Source organism: Agelaius tricolor, unplaced genomic scaffold, assembly GCF_023055355.1.
Source record: "Agelaius tricolor isolate 1412-34295 unplaced genomic scaffold, bAgeTri1.0.p SCAF_12, whole genome shotgun sequence".
Classification (NCBI taxonomy): Eukaryota; Metazoa; Chordata; class Aves; order Passeriformes; family Icteridae; genus Agelaius; species Agelaius tricolor.
In genome coordinates this window covers 25694664-25711860 of record NW_027269272.1, presented here as the reverse complement: position 1 = coordinate 25711860, position 17197 = coordinate 25694664, and the positions used below count along the sequence as shown (strand labels likewise).

The window sequence follows — 17197 nt, the reverse complement described above, 5'->3', positions numbered from 1 at the left end:
TCCCCAACCCAAGGGTGCTTCTCCTCCTCCTCAGTTAGAATCCTGAGGAGGGAGGTTAAACCATGTTTTGTGCAGCTGGCAGTGGCAATGAGGAGCCTGGCACCCTCCATCCCTTGTTAACCCAATGAAAGCACAGCCTAGCCAGTCACTTCAACTTGTTTCACCTGAGCTGCTCTGCTTTCCTCAGAATAAAGCATAAATCCTCCTGAACTTGATGGTTAGAGTCATTTTTGCAAAGAAAAAAAACCAACAAAACATCAAAGAAGGGAGAAAAGTTATATTTCCAGGCTTTTTTTCTCAAGGATAAACCTCAAAATCCTTAACAAAATTGTTATTCGAATAATCTTCCAGAGCTGGAGATCATTCAAAACAGAACATTCAAAACAGTGAGAACAGATGAAATAAGACTTGCAAAAAAAGACTCTTAATGGAATACTATAACCCATACACGAACTTCTTAAAAAAAAATAAAAAACAAAAAAAAAGCCTCCAATGCAATGAAACCTTAACACATAACCCAACGTGACTTTCATCTAACCATGCTTTCTGCAATCTGCAATTTCAGTCAGTAGTGATGATGGATGGGGACAGAAAACAAAGGAAGATTAATTGAATGGGATGAAATGCAGAAAAGGAGAAGAATTTCTGAAGATTGTTTCCTCCCACGGTACAAATTCAACAAGTGTTTTCAAGTTTAGTTAAATTAAGCTGTAATTACCGTCTGTGGAATACTGGTGAGCAGACTGCTGCACAGCTGGAATAACACAGCAAGTATAATTACTCACCACACCCCAGTAAAGGAAAAAGAACCAAAACAGTTTAGGTATTACTAAGCAATATTGTAGCAGGGTTTTTAAATATCTGTTACCTGATGGGTAAAAATCCCAAAGAAAACAGCTCCAGCAGGACAAGAACCTCAGAGCATCCAGCACCTGCCCGTCTGTCCCTCAGGAAGCTCCCCCGAGCACAGAACACATGCACATACACACCCTGCCAAGGAGCCCCAGGCACTGCTCCTCAGGAGGGGAAGCAGCAGCTCCCCCAGAGCTGCTCTCTCACTGAAGAGCCGCTGTGCAGAGCAGCTGCAGCCAGAGCCGAGGGTCAGCTGTAGCGCTCGCCCTGGAAGCGCGGCGCGAAGTTCCGCACGCCCTCGTTCTCCTGCGTGGTGATCAAGTCTATAATTGCTGTCAGCACGGCTGTGTCCCTGCTTTTTATGTCATTCCAGTCCACGGGACGGGGGCTTTCTATTTTCTCTTGTAGAAGATCATCGAGTTCTTTTCTCAATTTCTGCAAAGTGTTGTAACAAAGGAAAAGAAGGAAAAAGGAAAGAGCTGGGTAGTTCGAGCCACACGCAGCATCAACAGAGAGGTTCCAGTGCCTCAGGGCCCTGTTCTCCCAACCTTTACACCTGCTCTCCTCCCCTCAGCTCATCTCCACACTGCTCTTTTCAGTGTCTCCCAAAACCCATCTCTTTGATGAGAGCTGACCATCTCTGGCAGTGATGCCTCTAACAGCCCACCCAGCACCCAGCTAACTAGCTCAGGATTAAAAAGACTGGATTAAAATAAAAATAGCATTAAAAACAGAGTCAGGTATGATTTCTGGGATCTAACATTAAACAGTTCTATGGAACCCATTCCTGTTAACTGAGGAGCCCCACTCCCCTGTTTCTGTATCCCTGTGGATATCTCCTGTACTGACCAAGTCATCCCACAGTATCTGTGTAAAACTGGATCTCTTTTGCTACACTGTGTGCTAGAACTGCTTGCTGGGAGTGCATTTCAAACATCATCTCCCACAGTGATAAATCAACAGGCCCACAGGAATATCAAATCCAGAAAACCCTAAGCAGAACCAGTGTGTTACATTGAGCCTTCCAGATACATGATTTTGAAACAGTTACCTTGACCAAGTTTGCTATTTTTTCTGGAGACTGGAAAACAATCCACTCATCCACAGCGATGGTGTCCTGGTCCTTATCCTTCTGAATGGATATATCCCCTCCAAAGAACAAGAGGCAGTATGGAGACACCTCTGTACAATCATACAGGTAAATCTGCACAACAACAGAATTGGCTGATCACCCTCAAAATATCTCCAGTGCCATCAGAAAGCCTTAATGAGACTCCTACAGATCTCCAGAAGATCCTTACTCAGTTACAAATTCTAAAGAAATGCACGAAGCAACTCAGTTCAAAAGAAGTTTTGAAATCAGATTGCACAAGGGCAAAAATGGTCCCAAGTCTTTCAGTCTTTCACACAGTGGTGAAATGAAACCAGATGCTCCATAACAATGAGAGGAAAAAACATCAGCATATTGAGAAGTGTTAGGACTGTACTGAAATGAAAAAAAACCCAAAAAACTAACAGAATTCATACCTGTTACTGCCAGACCTTAAAAAAACCCAAATCCTCAAAAACAACCCCAAGAACTAAACCACATTAGTTCATTATTTGTGGTACAATACCCCAGTATCACAAAGGAAATCATTTGATGGTGTGTACAAGGAATGGCCTAGGACAGGAAGGCCCCAGAACAAAGGCTGCTCATGTCCCCTCTGAACCCTGAGCCAGTCTCATTCAAGAGGGGATAATAAAACAAATGAAGCCCACAAGCACAGCTCTGACTCACGCTGCTGGTCCTCATCTTCAAATGGTACACCAGCCAGTTATAATGGAACTCTGTCTCCTCCACATTCACTGATTTGGGGTGGATATTAACTGATCCATCTGTCTTGGTGCAAACTTTCACCCTTCAAAGAAAAAAAAAACAACAAAAAAAGAGTCTGATAATACAAGAAGTGATAAATCAACAGAGCAGGATCCCTGGGGTCTCTTTTCCCAAAGAACCAGAAGTGACAGTGTTTGAAGTGCTGCTGTGGAACCCCTTTAGAGCAGTGCTACTGAGATGCTGTAACATTGTGCATGGCTTGAGAAGGTCACACAAGTTCTTTCAGGTGTTAGCAGGAATCCAGATGTTAAGAAATCAACAATCCCACCCTTCTCAGAGGAAGTAACACACAACCATGACTCAAACTCTAAAGTGAGATTCATTCATGCACTCAAGCCACTGCTTCACCTTGCCAAATTATGCCATGTAGAAAACACTTTGAATACAAACCAACTGGAAACCAAACCCTCACATTTTTCTCTTTTTGCTGAAGCTGGGCCGGATCTTTGCCACTTTGGGATAGAGGCCAGCACAGATGACTGCTTTGAGCAGCTTCTCATTACCTGCAGGAGACAGCAAAGTGAGTGAGGCACTTCTGCAAGCTGAGACTTCAGCTGGGATAAATTCTCCCCTTCCCTCCACGGTTACCTGAGTTGGTGTTAGATTTGGGATCCTTGGGGTTTCTACTATTCACAAACCCAGCTGCAAGGAGATGCTCAGCAAACTGCCCTTTCATGTTATGCAGCATCTAGGAAACAACAAAAATTGCACAGAATGGTGCTGTGCCAAAGGCTCCTCCTCTTCCCCACACACAGGATCCTGTTTGAACCTGGCAGGATGCTGTTACCTGCATGGTGTTTGAGGACAGGAAATATTCCCAGCAATAATCCTTCTCATTCCTGAAACCACAACTCCGAGCCTCTTCCCAGCCCTAGGAATGAGAACCAGAGGTGTAAGGTGATTGTAAGTGAACACTACAGACTTAGGGACAGCCACAACTGGAGGTCAACAAACAGTCACATATTCCCTACCAGGGAGAAAGTAACTCCTTTGATCTCTCTGTATATGTGCACACACCAGAGTGCAGAAAAGCACACCTTCACAATATGCTGAATCACAACCTTCCTTTTTCCCTGGTGGGCAGTGATTCCTGGCTGGGTTTGCCAGAGCACCCACCCTCTGTTGGAATTGGCAGAGTTAAAGTTCTGGGCAGTAATGCATTTCCCAGGCCGTTTATTCCTCCTCTCCTCACCACAACACAGTTCAGCACAACATCCAACACTTCTGAAGTTGGCTTTAGCCTCCTGTAGAGGCCAGAAGGACAAGAGTGAACAACTTCAGCAAGGTAATTATAATACTGTGTTTGCTTTGTCTTTTTCAGACTTGTCCACCAGAAATCAGGTTACTGAGCCTGGAGACAAGATTATGCAACACTAGAAGGGTGAAAATCAGTTTGGTTTTATGTTTCTGTAGAAGCCAACAAGAAAGCCTACAGAGCACAAGCTGATCAGATTTTTCCTTAGGATCATCAATATTATTCAAATTAAAATTCTAGAAGAAAAAAGCACATGAAAACATGCTTACAGTGAAGGCATTCACCACAGTCAGATGGTCGCTTTTTGAGTTCTTTGACAGCTCCTTTCTTCTTGCATCTGCGATTTTCTCTTTGCCCTAAAAATCAGAACCTACATAATACCTAGACTGACATGACAGTTCTCTTCTCCAAATTCAGGTACATCTGTACAGCTTTACTTTGCATGTAACACATGAAAATTATAGTTATTTCAAATATTCCACAGGAAAAATGACAATTCATAGTATGCAAAGGAAGTCGCACTAGTAAAAATGTAATTACTATGACATTAATGAAAGTGCTCTTAAACTCTAACACCTCACTGAGTCCCAGCATCCTCCTGAGATTCCTAAATCCCCACAGGTAACTGTCATCTGTGAGACTTTACCAGAGGGATGACAAACGGGTCCTTGAAGCTGAGGCTGGCTGCAATGGTCAGCACGGGGTCCAGGCAGCAGAACAAGGCTCCAAACAGGATCATCTTCCCAATGTGAGGCTCCACGGGCAGCCGTGCCAGGTGCACACCCAGGGGAGTCAGCTCCTCCTGCCTGTCCAGAGCATTCTGCCAGCACGAGGGCACAAAGGAAAGAACAAACATGCCATGTGAAATGGGGAGGATTCCCTTGGGAAAGCCACTGCTACACAGATATCACCCACCAATACCCAAACCAGATGTTTCTACCTATGGCTCCAACTCATCTGTACAAATAGCACCAGGGCAAGGATTCAGCAGAACAAACGTGCCATGAACCTCTCCTTCCCCAGCAGCCAAGGGAACAATGACACAAGGTGCTTCTCCTTTGTCCCCAACTCCTCACTGAGCCACCTGCAACAGCAAGGCAGGGAGGCAGCAGGGCACAGAGCAGGGAGTTAAACCAACGCCCACGGGGAGCTGAAGTGCAGGGTCATGTGTCTGTTTGGAGTCATTTCCAAAGTCCCTCAGAAGCACTCTGCAGGGCCCTAAGCACCATGGATTGTGTGCAGTGTCCCCTCTGTGCAGTGAGGGTCCACCAAGGCTCTGCACAAGGGAAAGGGCTGCAGTGCCCAGAGCTGTGCAGTCACACCTGCCTGGTGACACCCACAGTAGCACGGCTCTGAACAGATGAAGCAACACTTTACCAGCTCCATGAGGTGATTGATGGCCAACATCACAGCATCACGAGAGGGGGGGTCCATCAGTTTGCTCAGAAAATAGGCAATTCCACCAAGCCTCAGGATCTGAAAGAAAAATCACAATAAAAGCCTACAGCAGCTGGAGAAAGATGGTTGTCTAAAATTGGTTAGCAGTAACCACACTCATTGAAATAGTGTGAGGAATTCACAGCCCGAGTTAGAATTTCTTTGGTAAGAACTAAGGACAAAAAAATGAGTGATGGAATTTGCAGCAGAAGGATCTATTCTTCATTCAGTTCACATACACACAGCAATCCTTCTGCTTTTGTAAGTAATTCTATGCAAACTGCCAACAAGGGAAATTCCCACCAGTTCTAAAACTACTTTGTAGTAAAATTCTTTTAAGACATCATATAAATTGACTCACTGGCATTCTCACTGAAGCTTCTCTGATTGAATGATTTATGATACTTGGGGGACAGCACAGCCCATATTTTTGTTAGTAGATGTCACCTTTTATTGACAGCAGACAATTCTGTTTCCCCTGGGTTTGATGCACCCAGATCCAAGTGTGCATTTACAAAAGTTGCTGCAATTATTAGCTAAATACACAGCATTTCTGGTGTAATAGAATTTTGGCTGAACAACCCTAGGCTCACAGTTGCATTAACTTATTCTCTCAACCACTGAATCCAATGGAAAAGTAGACAATAAATATATTTGAAGCTTCCTGCCTTTACCTTGATTTGTAAGCAGAGCTCTTCCAAGGGGGTCCTCAGGATCTCTGGTAACTGATAATCATCCAGCAGGCTGGCACGCAGTCCATTGTACAGATGGTAACAGTGGCCTGGCTGAACCCTGCAATCATTTCAAGAAACCATTCTTATGGGTTTGGTCATTTGTTGGGGTTTTTTACCAATGAAACTGTGACATTCTGGTTCTGTTTCCTACAAAGAACTTCCCAAAACTCCCCAAGGAATTAGAACTGAAGTGTAATCAATTGTAAAAGCCACTTCAGTCTTCTAAAGACCCATCAGCAGGAAAGAGGCATAGAGAACAAAGAAATAATTGTTACAGTGTTTCCATTTTACTGTATAAGCCTCATAAATCAGGTGTGAGGCTAATGACAAAAATTACAACAAAATGCAGGACATTCTTCTATAGGAGGGAAACTCTGGAATTAAACACAGCACAAGTCAATTCAGCTTCCTAGGAAGACAAGGAAATCATTCCCTGCCCAGGAACAGGAGCCAGCAGTGCCAGCACATGCAAATAATAAAGAACCTTCAGCACTGTGGGAAACTCAGCATCCCCAAACTTCCCTAAGCACCCCCTGTTCCCACCTTCCTGCTCGACCCTTCCTCTGCTTGGCGTTGGCTTTGCTGACCCACTCTGCTGCCATGGTGCTGATGTTGTTCTGGGTGTCAAAGTGAGTCTCCTTTATCTTCCCCCCATCTATAACGAACACGACGTCATCAATTGTGATGCTGTTGAAAAAAAAGAGGAAAAAAAAGCAACTTTTCATCTTTGCAAGTGTGACCTAGGATTGGGTTTGGCCTCTCTTTACTCCCTCCCAAACAGAGTCAGCAATTAAAAAAATTTGCCTTTGGAATTTCATTAGGAACTATATTACTGATCAGTTCAAGAAAGAGCTGATTAATTCTCCTTGGTCTGGCAAAAGTTCCCACTTGGATTCTGAACAGAGCACAGGCAGCTCAGATTATCCTGTACAAATCATTCTAGCAATTGTTTAGTACTCCTATAGTTTAACTGTTCAAAACAATATAGTTGGTTGAATTGTTTAAAACAATTATAGGAAAACTCTGTTTAGTCTATAAATATTTCTAAAGATAAAGTGCTATAAATTAATGGCACAAACACAAATGTATTTTCAGGAACATCAAACAGGTTTATACTTTAAATTATCACTTCCACTTCTTCTGTTAAACACACAGCTTTCCTGGCTCTGGGCAGCCAGGCACTTACCTTGTTTCTGCAATGTTGGTTGCAATCACAATTTTCCTCACTCCTGGCGGCGTCTTCTTGAACACCTGCAATTATCCAGGGCCCATTTATGTCTTTGCCAAAACCAAACATGTGCTTCATTCTTTTTTTTATAGTTGTGAAATATTGCAATAAAAGAGAAGCATACCTGAGTCTGGTTAACAGTAGGCATCAGTGAATGCAAAGGGATGATAATAAACCTATCTGAAAGTTAAAAATCAGAAGAAGATATGGTTTAAGTGCAGAAACTTCCAATTTTACAGGAAAATCTATTAAATCTACTATGCAGAACAGACAAAATAGGCTGCAAGTCAGGCTACTGCTTCTTGCTCTGAGATCACAAGTATTTGTATCATAACAGCAAATTCTAATGTAAAAAGGTATAAAGGCCTTTTTTATGATGCTATAACATGATGAGTTAAGACAGTATATGAAGTTATGTATAGCAATTCAGACTTCCTTTTTAAATTCTGAAGTTATTAAATAATTGGTCAAGTTTAATACACAAACTGACACTCAATCTTTCAATGAACTGGAATTCTGCATCTATGGAATGTACACAACCACACTTCAAGTCACCATTGAACAGGCAGGAGCCCAGCTAAGACAGATGAGATACAAATATGAGAGATGCAGAAGGACAAGTGTGTCAGACAGGCACAGAGTACTTGAGAGTCTGTAAGAAATTCTCAAATCAACAGGATTTAAGGGAACTATCAGCAAAGCAGGGAAGCTGCTCAAGGATGAAGCACAGAGGAAGCACACACAGAATGAAGTTTAGTTTTGGATGGGAGTCCTCCCAGCTGCAGGAAAGGACAAGAGGAAGAAGATGCAGGTCAGGCTGTTTTTCAGATTGCCACTCCCACAGTGAGAAAAAGGAGTTGTTGTTAGCAGAGGAAAGGTCACCAGACACACAAAAACTGCTGAACACTCTGGAGAGGAGACAAGGGAAAAAATGAACCCAGCCCAACTGCAGCAACCCCATGCAGAAGGAGTCTGTCCCCAGTGCCACTGCCAGAAGTCCCACAGAGAGTTTGGGTTTTACCTGACTTAAACATGACTTGAGACATCAAGAGCTCATGCAAAGTGCTGATGTTATCCCAGCCTGGCAGAAACACCAGAATTGCACCATCCTATGGGGAAAAGAGGCAGTGAAGGGAAGAGAGGTCAGAACACATCACACACTGCACAGAGAGCCAGCTCCTTGCACTCTGATATATGGTGGGCATGTGAGATTTGAAACCTCACTGACCCAGCCTGGTACAGTCAAGGGTTGTTTTTTTTCTATAAAAGAGCTACCTCTGTGTATTTATCTGAACATAACAGTAGTTCAGAACTGTTCAATTACTTAGAAGAACAAACAAAAATGTCTCTTCTTTCTGTGTGACCAGCCAAAGTCCTTGCCAGCTCTGGCACTGCCCCCAGCTCAGTCCCACGGTACCTCCTCTTCCAGCACAATGTGTCTGATCAGTGCAGCTATAAGGTCCAGGTCCACCTTGTCATCATCCATCATTTCCAGGGCACTGATTGTGCTTGCTGAATACCTGCAGCAGAGAAAGCACAGATATGCAAAGCCAGGGCTCCTGCTGCCTGGCTCTGAGTGAGCCACCCAGCCACGAACCCACCTGCAATCAGCTCAGTTCTCTGAGCAATTCCTGAACCTCCAAACTGCTCTCCACATTTAGTTCAGTGGGATTACAGGCAGTTCAGAACTGCACAAGAATTACCATGTCAGGACTGAACTGTTTTGAAGCACTTGCACGACCTCTCTCCTTCTCATCGATGAGCCAGGGACTGACAATTTCTATTTAGCTAATGAAGTGAAATTTAACTTGAACAACTCAGAAGCAAAGGGAGCTAGTCCTGCTGCCTCTAAAGCACTTCACTAGCTGCCAGCCAACTGTACAGACAATTCCATCACCATTTTCCACAGCAGCCACTAGCCCACTGTTACTAAAGTCCAGCAACACAATACAGCACTAATTTATGGTTGTCACTTCAGAGCTGTCTGAAAACAGAAAGCAGAAGAGAAACTTGGGCCCAACCTGCCCTGCAGCTGCCTCAGGTAGCCTGGCCACTGCTGCCTGTAGATCTCCTCCTTCTCCTCCTTCTCTGGCCTGCTCATGTGGCCCTGCATGAAGCCCCTCCTCCAGTGCAGCCGGCGGTCTGTCTTCTCCGGGGTGTACCTTTACACAGCAGGAGCAAACACAATTCCATCTGAAACTGAGGGAATTTAGAACAGCTGCACAGTTTTCCAAACCATGGACAATATGCTGTGCTTTAGCTAAATCACGTGTAAAAATCTTCAGTTTCTCTTCTGACAGAAATCTTACAAAAGCAGGGACCAACCCTAGTAAGTATGAGAACATGTAGGGGAAAAAAGTGAACAGCAAGAAAGACTAGCTTGATTTAGAGACCTAAAAATTCACCACAGCAAGAGAAAGTGTTCTCCCCCTCGAGCCAATATTCCCAGGTAACTGTGTGCCACCTGTAATTACTGTACAGGGCACCCCTTAGGAGGTTTTCTGTTGAAAAATACAGGCAACTGTTCTTTATGCCAAGTTAATCTTTGAGCATACATACACTAAGCTAAGCCCCCCCACAAATACTCTCTGAAATGATGTTCAGAAAAAACACTTGCCTCAACTTCTCAATGACATCTTCAAGCAGATATTCCACCACTGGGAAAGTGAACCCAGGGATGTGAATCATAGGGCAATGGTCTGTGGAGGGAGGCAGAACTCGGTTTTAAAACTACTGATGAAATACTGCACTGAAAGAACAGAAGCAATAAACATTCCTCACTAGTTCTGCAATATAGCTGCCATGTCTACAGGACATTTCCAATTGTCAGGGAAGATGTCACATTCCCTCCCAAATAAGGCTGCTGAATAAAAAAAGGACAGGCAGCAGGCAGTATTCTGCATACCAGGATGTTCAACTGATTCCAGCTACTGGAAAAAGCTGGGAGACTGAACAACTCAAAGTTCAATCTGCTTGCCCCCTCAGAGCAAGAATGCTAAACGTGGTAAATATTTACTAGGAAAACACTCTGTGGATTCTGTTTCCATAATGTGTCTGGAAAGCAAAACCAGAAGCAATGAGATCAAACTGAGAGAAGCTGCATCTCCAGCAGCTGGCAGCTATTTGTAAAACTGAAGTAATTTCTTCTTTTGATACAAATCAATGCTATAATTCAAGAACTGCACTATACTGTAGAAGCCTAAATTACTTAGAAAGAACATTTCTAGGAAGCATTTCACCTACCAAAGTACTCGGAAAACTTCTCTGCATTTAAAGTAGCACTCATCAGTATGACTTTCAGATCCAGCCGAACATTCAGAAGATCTTTAATAATGCTCATTAAAACATCTGATTGAAGATTTCTTTCATGGATTTCATCAAGAACTACATGACTGATGCTGGACAAGTGCCTAAAAATAAAAGAGGAAGAAGTTAAACTTTTGCTTTTAGAAAAAAATAAAAAGCAGAGCCATGACTGTTTGGAACAGCTCAGGACTCATTCTGTAATTGCATTCAGTGTCCCAATAAACAGGAGCTCTTACTTATCTGACTGGAGCCACTGCAGGACAATTCCCGTGGTACAGTACAAAATTGAACCTTGTTTCCTTGGCAAGCGACTGAAAGAGACACAATAACTCCTCAGTTTTCCTCTGTATTTAACAAAATGCTTTAAACCTTAAACCCCAGCTGCAGGAGCCATTGCAGACATGATGCAGATGTGCCTCACTGCCTCCCTCACACACAGCACAAGGAATTAGGCCACTGTTGCATCACTTTTGTGGCTGGGGAATGGAGCAGGGAGAGGCCCTGACTTCCCAGGCACCCCGTGCCATCCCCTGCACACTAAGGTGCTGATCCCCACCTCCAGGCTCAGCACAGAGGGCACTCACATGCACAGCCCTGGGAGCAAAGAGCAATAGCAGAGACATTCTATGAACCCCAATTAAAATACTGGGAGGGCTCAGCTCTCCTCTCTCACCAGAAGTTTTGCTTCAACAAAAGGGTTCCCTTATGTGCTGGTACCACTTCAGATTTTGAAATTATAGCCAACTACAAATGTAAAAGCTTTTGCTCTGCAAGCTTCCGTCACTGCACCTATTACATGGTCCCAAGGAATTAGTCCATAAATATGGGTAGCAAATGCACAGCTTTCCACAGAAATATGGTTTGGAGCATTCTCCCCTTTAGCATTTTCACTTTTTCTTAAAATTCATTGATTAGGGACAGCAGTTTTATTTCTGCCTACAGCAGAACCTTTTACAAGAGCTGAAGACAGGACTTATTAGACAAAGCCTAACTTAGAATAGTCACTGTCACATAAAACATAGTAAATGCACTCAAACCTTTTCCTAAAATTCAAAAACTTCCTTCCTTCCTCACAGGAATTCCTTCAGGGGAAAATACCAGCAGGAAAGCAGTTCTTTCTTTTTAGAAGTACTTTTCAAATGGTCTCCTCAGGATAACAAGAGGCCCTTGCCAGGGAGCCGCTCACCTCTGCAGGCGGATCTGGTACCCCGTGCTCCTGCCATTGCCACAGCTCTCTGCCCTCTCAGCAGCCACTCTCTCAGCCACCTGAGGGGACAAAGAAAATCAGGCTGATCTGTGACTGAGCTGCTCACCAGTAGGAACACCTGGTACTGAGAGGTTTGTAAATAAAGAAATGCCCTGAAGAGCACCTTTTCTCCTCTCCTGAGAGCAGCAACCCAGGGACAAGACTTGGAGGAACACAAGCCTTAGCAGCAGGTTCCCCTTTCAGAGCTTGGCCATCTGACACTCGACTATCAAGGAGAGTAACTACTGAGCATTTGAAAGCCAGATTCTTTCCTGTTCATTAACACACCTCTAGAGGGCCTGACACAACATTAGTTTTTATCTTAATGGGCATTTGCACTGCCCCAATGCATTAAAATCACAGATCTAACCCATGACTAAGCCAGGGAAGAAGGAGGCTGCAGTTCAGTGCTCCACGGATGCCAAAGCTCGTGAACACCCCGTTAGTGCAGGCTGGCAGCGCCGTTCCTGCAGCAGAGCGGGCAGGGGCACTCACGGAGATGGCGCTGATCCTGCGGGGCTGCGTGCACACGATCCTGCAGGTGGAGCCCAGGCCCCGCTCGATGTGGTCGTCCAGGATGAACTGTGTCACCTGCGTGGTCTTGCCGCAGCCCGTCTCGCCGCTGATCACCGTCACGCGGTTGCTGTTGATCAGCTTCACCAGCTCCTGGCCACACAAAGACACGACTGTTACTGCTCTGCTGCTGCAAACACATTCTAGAGGACTCTGAGAATTCTCTGCTCCTGTGGGATGAGCTCTGAGCAAAGTATCAACGTGCTCCGCTGCTTCCTGTAATGCTACCAAAAAAGTTTAGCTTATACCTCACAGAAGGTATATACCTCACCATTTCTGCACTTTGCACTTCCCATGTGTAGGGTTTAAAGCATGCCCAACCTCCACACTAGCTTTAAATGCTTTAGATCCTGTATGAAAGCAACATAGAAGAACTAAAATGAAAGCCTGAAATACATTTTTAACCTTTCTGCTTCCTGCTTGGCTCCTGTAGATCTTTGCAGACTGAACACAAGAGTTTGCCCTGTTGGACTCCAAGCCTGCACAAACTAAAGGTTTTCAGCACGGTATTTTAATATTTCTTGTACCAACAGGAACAGTTTCCCAGCCTCGTCCTCCCCACCCCAAGGACTGTTAAGGGGAGTGTCACTATTTTAAGACACAAATGCTAACAGAAAGAACATGATGGCAAATAGAGGGACTGTAGGAAGGAGCTCACTAATCACCCACTGAGCCTGCAAAAGCAAACATATCAGAATACTCCATTTCTACTGCATACAGGGGATATCAGCCTAAGAATTAACATCAATTAGGAACAGCTCCTACCGTCACTGCCCTTATCCTGCAACTGGGAAACTAATGGCACTGAGGGCCAGCAGTGCAGCCAGTAAGTCTGTGGTTAAAGCTAAAAAGGCTTAATTGGCTTAATTGTACTCAATTCTAAACTGACTAATTGTTCAAGAAAGGGCACCGTTTTATACACAGAAGAAAGCATAACAATCTGAGTAACCAGGAATCTTCTAGAAGTTCAACTGGCAAAAAAAGAAGACCTATTATTAAATGCATGTAGCAGCCTTGTATTCCCATGATACTCGCAGTTACATTCCCATGAGAACGCTGTACTGAGCCCCATATCACCATCAGTGAGCCCCTGGTACTGTCTGGAAAGGAATCAGGCTCAGAACCTGGGAGACCTCTCCCCTTCCTGAGGGCCACGAGGGATTGCTGCCAGTCACAGGCACAACTGCTCTCCCTGTTTTGGAGCACTGCACCAGAGTCTCTCTCAATGCACACTCACCTCTCTCATCCCGTATGAGGGGAGCTTCTCTCGGAATCTCTGGGGAAAAAGAAAAAATGTTTCTCTGTAAACACCTTTTCAGCACTGACGCAAGAGAATGGATTTCAGCTCCATTAGATTTCACCCTTTAGTTTGGGCTAAACTACAAAATAATGACAAACTGCTCAGCAACACTTGTATAAACACAGGCCCATGGGAAATAACTTGAATTCCATGTGTTGCTTCAGTTTTGTTCAATTTAGAAAAATGATTTCAGCCCAACAGTTAAGTACATGACAAGGCAGGTATATACAGGTGCAAGAGCAGGGCCTGGCATGGAAGAGAGAACTGGTGTTCAGGGAAAGACAATTTTCTGTATGTGACTGTTCAAAACAAAACCTCTGTTTTCAAAAGTCCATTCCTTCAGAGCCCAGTGCTGTGCTTTCAGTTTCAGACATAACTGCAGGGACACAACCCATAAAAAAGAAAGAGAAACCCACCCAACAGAACAACATGTCAGCTTCAAATTTCAGATTCTAACTGTTTCTGAAATCTGTCATTTCCAATTTTAATTGCTCTTCTATCAATAGGTATGAATTTTATGAATTCTAGAGATAATTTTTAGCAAAAGTAACATCATGACAACTTTCTAGTAAATTACGAGGGATTACATTTTGAGGTTAGCTTAATTAAAAAAAAATCCAATTAAAAGTTTTCAACTTGACACAGGGAAAAGTACCTGCATTTCAATGTATCTGGGATCAGATCTCTTCTTCATTAAGTCTTCTTTAAGTTGCTCATCTAAATCAGCATCCTGCTCGGTTTTTTCACAGAGGAATTCCACATCCAAATCCAGGGATGTTTTTTCCCAGGTTGGTGTCTGTCTTACAGGAGCTTTCTCAGCATCTGGTTTCACTTTGGCAGGCTGTTCTGGAGCAGGGCTGGAATCACAGAACAAGAACTTCAGATTCCCCCAGCGGTGCCTGGCCACATGCAGAGTGCAGGTTCATTAACTACATCCAGCAGGTAAAGAACCAACAGTCCATGGGAACAGAGAACCACGGAATGGTGTGGGTTGGAAGGACCTCACACCCACTCAGTGCCAGTCCTGCCATGGCAGGGACACCTCCCACTGTCCCAGGTGCTCCCAGCCCCAATGTCCAACCCAGCCTTGGGCACTGCCAGGGATCCAGGGGCAGCCACAGCTGCTCTGGGTCTGTCCCTGCAGTGAATATCATTAAACCAAAATAAAGTCTCAAACTACAAACCCCAAAAACCTGACATCAGGATCTAAGAAACAACACATTCTTTTGTACCAAATGAAGCCCCAAAGCAACAAAACATCATCAGAGAATTACTGCTAGATCCACTGCCCCATAACTGGATCCCTCACCAAAAGGAGCCCCAGTCCCCTCGTTTCAGCACACCAGCCTATTCCAGCTATTCCCACAAATCCTTAACGACCCCAGAACAGACCCTGCGAAAATGTTCCAAGACTGCACAATAACCGAAACCAGAAGCCAAAAGCCACCTCTGGAAGAGTAATTCCAGAGGCCAAGAGAGCTGAAAAGTCCCATGCATTTACTGCAGAAGGCCTTGAGATGACTTAGAAGTTTTATGAGTTTAAGTAGAAATGTAACACCCTGAACTAAGCAATAACGAAAGAGTTTTACAGCAATGACTACAAGCATTTCAGTGTGACAATACATGTGGAGAAACTGGAGGATATTTGTTGAGCCAGTACACTCAATAAAGGTAAGTCACTTCTGACACGTCTTCCTGCCAGGTTATGGAAAGTTTGTGCAATTCAAAATAAATAAACGAACTGGTAATTATATCTCTTTACCCTTCTTCATCCCCGGACCACCAGGACATGGCTTCTTGCTCTTTGTCATTTTTAGTCTGGACAGAATTCAGCAGCTGCACGATCTGCTCTTCCCGGCGCTCATCCATGCGCACCACAGCTCTCTAGGGCAGAAAGCACAGCGTCCATCATCAGCGAGGAGCCGAGCACCCCAACAGCGGCCACAGGAGCCCTCACACACCGGCCCGCCGCTGTGACCGGGGCTGCGAGCACCCCAACAATGGCCACAGGAGCCCTCACACACCGGCCCGCCGCTGTGACCAGGGCTCCGGGCATCCCAACAATGGCCACAGGAGCCCTCACACACCGGCCCGCCGCTGTGCCCAGGGCTCCGGGCATCCCAACAATGGCCACAGGAGCCCTCACACACCGGCCCGCCGCTGTGCCCGGGGCTCCGAGCATCCCAACAATGGTCACAGGAGCCCTCACACACCGGGCCGCTGCTGTGACCGGGGCTCCGGGCATCCCAACAATGGCCACAGGAGCCCTCACACACCGGCCCGCCGCTGTGACCAGGGCTCCGGGCATCCCAACAATGGCCACAGGAGCCCTCACACACCGGCCCGCCGCTGTGCCCAGGGCTCCGGGCATCCCAACAATGGCCACAGGAGCCCTCACACACCGGGCCGCTGCTGTGACCAGGGCTCCGGGCATCCCAACAATGGTCACAGGAGCCCTCACACACCGGGCCGCTGCTGTGACCAGGGCTCCGGGCACGACCAACAACGGCCACAGGAGCCCTCACACACCGGCCCGCCGCTGTGACCAGGGCTCCGGGCATCCCAACAATGGTCACAGGAGCCCTCACACACCGGCCCGCCGCTGTGCCCAGGGCTCCGAGCATCCCAACAATGGTCACAGGAGCCCTCACACACCGGCCCGCTGCTGTGCCCAGGGCTCCGGGCACGACCGGACACCTCCGGCTCTGCCTGCGCGCAGAGGCACAGGCCCCCGCCCCAGAACGCGTCCCCGCGTCCCTCACCTGCTGCCGGTCGGCGTCCCGGTTCTTCTGGCCCTGCCTGCGGGCGTACCACATCCCGATCTCGCGGCCCTTCAGGTGGCCGGGGTGCCGTCCTCGCCCGCCGGGCCCGCCCGCCGCGGAGGAGGCTGCGGCGGCGGCAGCGGCAGCGCCGCCATCGCCGCCCCGGCCCCGGCCCCGGCCGCGACCGCGGCCCCAGTCACGGCGCTGCTCGTAGCTCATGGCCGCGGGTGCCGGCGCGGCTCAGCCCGGCTCAGCCCGGCCCGGCCCGGCCCGGCCCCACCTCATCCGCCGGCACCGCCCGCCCCATCCGCCGCCGCGCTTCCGCCCGCCCGCCCGCTGACCCGCAGCTCATGGGCCCCGGGTTCGAGTCCCGACCCGACCTGATCCACCCGCGGGACCCGGTTTGAGTCCCGGCAGGACCGAACCCACCCGCCTGCCCACGGGTTTGAGTCCCCGTCCGATCGGAGCCAGCCGCCGGGCCCCGGGTCGAGTCCCCGACCGGCCGATGTGTTGCCGAATGGGGAATTTGTATCGTTTTCCTAATGTGTGATGTTCGTATACTTTCAGGCCTAATCAACAGGAAGAGAGATTTAATCCGTGAAACAAAGAGCAGCCAATGAGCTTT

The 17197-nt window shown here is 46.5% G+C and overlaps 1 protein-coding gene across 1 annotated transcript; it reads right to left on the bottom strand.

Moving 5' to 3' along the window:
• Positions 1 to 262: 262 nt before the first annotated feature.
• Positions 263 to 16859, bottom strand: DHX36 (DEAH-box helicase 36). Its single transcript, XM_071438214.1, has 25 exons — positions 16573 to 16859; positions 15573 to 15694; positions 14466 to 14667; positions 13748 to 13786; positions 12433 to 12603; positions 11878 to 11957; positions 10928 to 11002; positions 10629 to 10795; positions 10003 to 10084; positions 9407 to 9547; positions 8803 to 8905; positions 8407 to 8494; positions 7510 to 7565; positions 7344 to 7408; positions 6701 to 6844; positions 6098 to 6215; positions 5364 to 5462; positions 4633 to 4806; positions 4256 to 4342; positions 3519 to 3602; positions 3320 to 3419; positions 3144 to 3234; positions 2633 to 2753; positions 1904 to 2056; positions 263 to 1287 (listed from the first exon to the last, which is right to left on the bottom strand). The coding sequence occupies exons 1-25, from the start codon at positions 16789 to 16791 to the stop codon at positions 1102 to 1104; spliced, it is 2967 nt and encodes a 988-aa protein (XP_071294315.1). The 5' UTR covers positions 16792 to 16859; the 3' UTR covers positions 263 to 1101.
• Between the last annotated feature and the right edge of the window lie 338 nt (positions 16860 to 17197).

Bases quoted from the DNA above. Each gene is read 5' to 3' on its own strand.
- DHX36 (XM_071438214.1), bottom strand. From the start codon at position 16,791: ATGAGCTACGAGCAGCGCCGTGACTGGGGCCGCGGTCGCGGCCGGGGC. The intron at 14,668-15,572 runs GTAAAGAGATAT...CTGTGATTCCAG, and splicing joins TGGTCCGGGGATGAAGAAGG to CCCTGCTCCAGAACAGCCTG. The intron at 2,057-2,632 runs GTGAGTCAGAGC...GTTGTTGTGCAG, and splicing joins TGAAGATGAGGACCAGCAGC to ATTTACCTGTATGATTGTAC.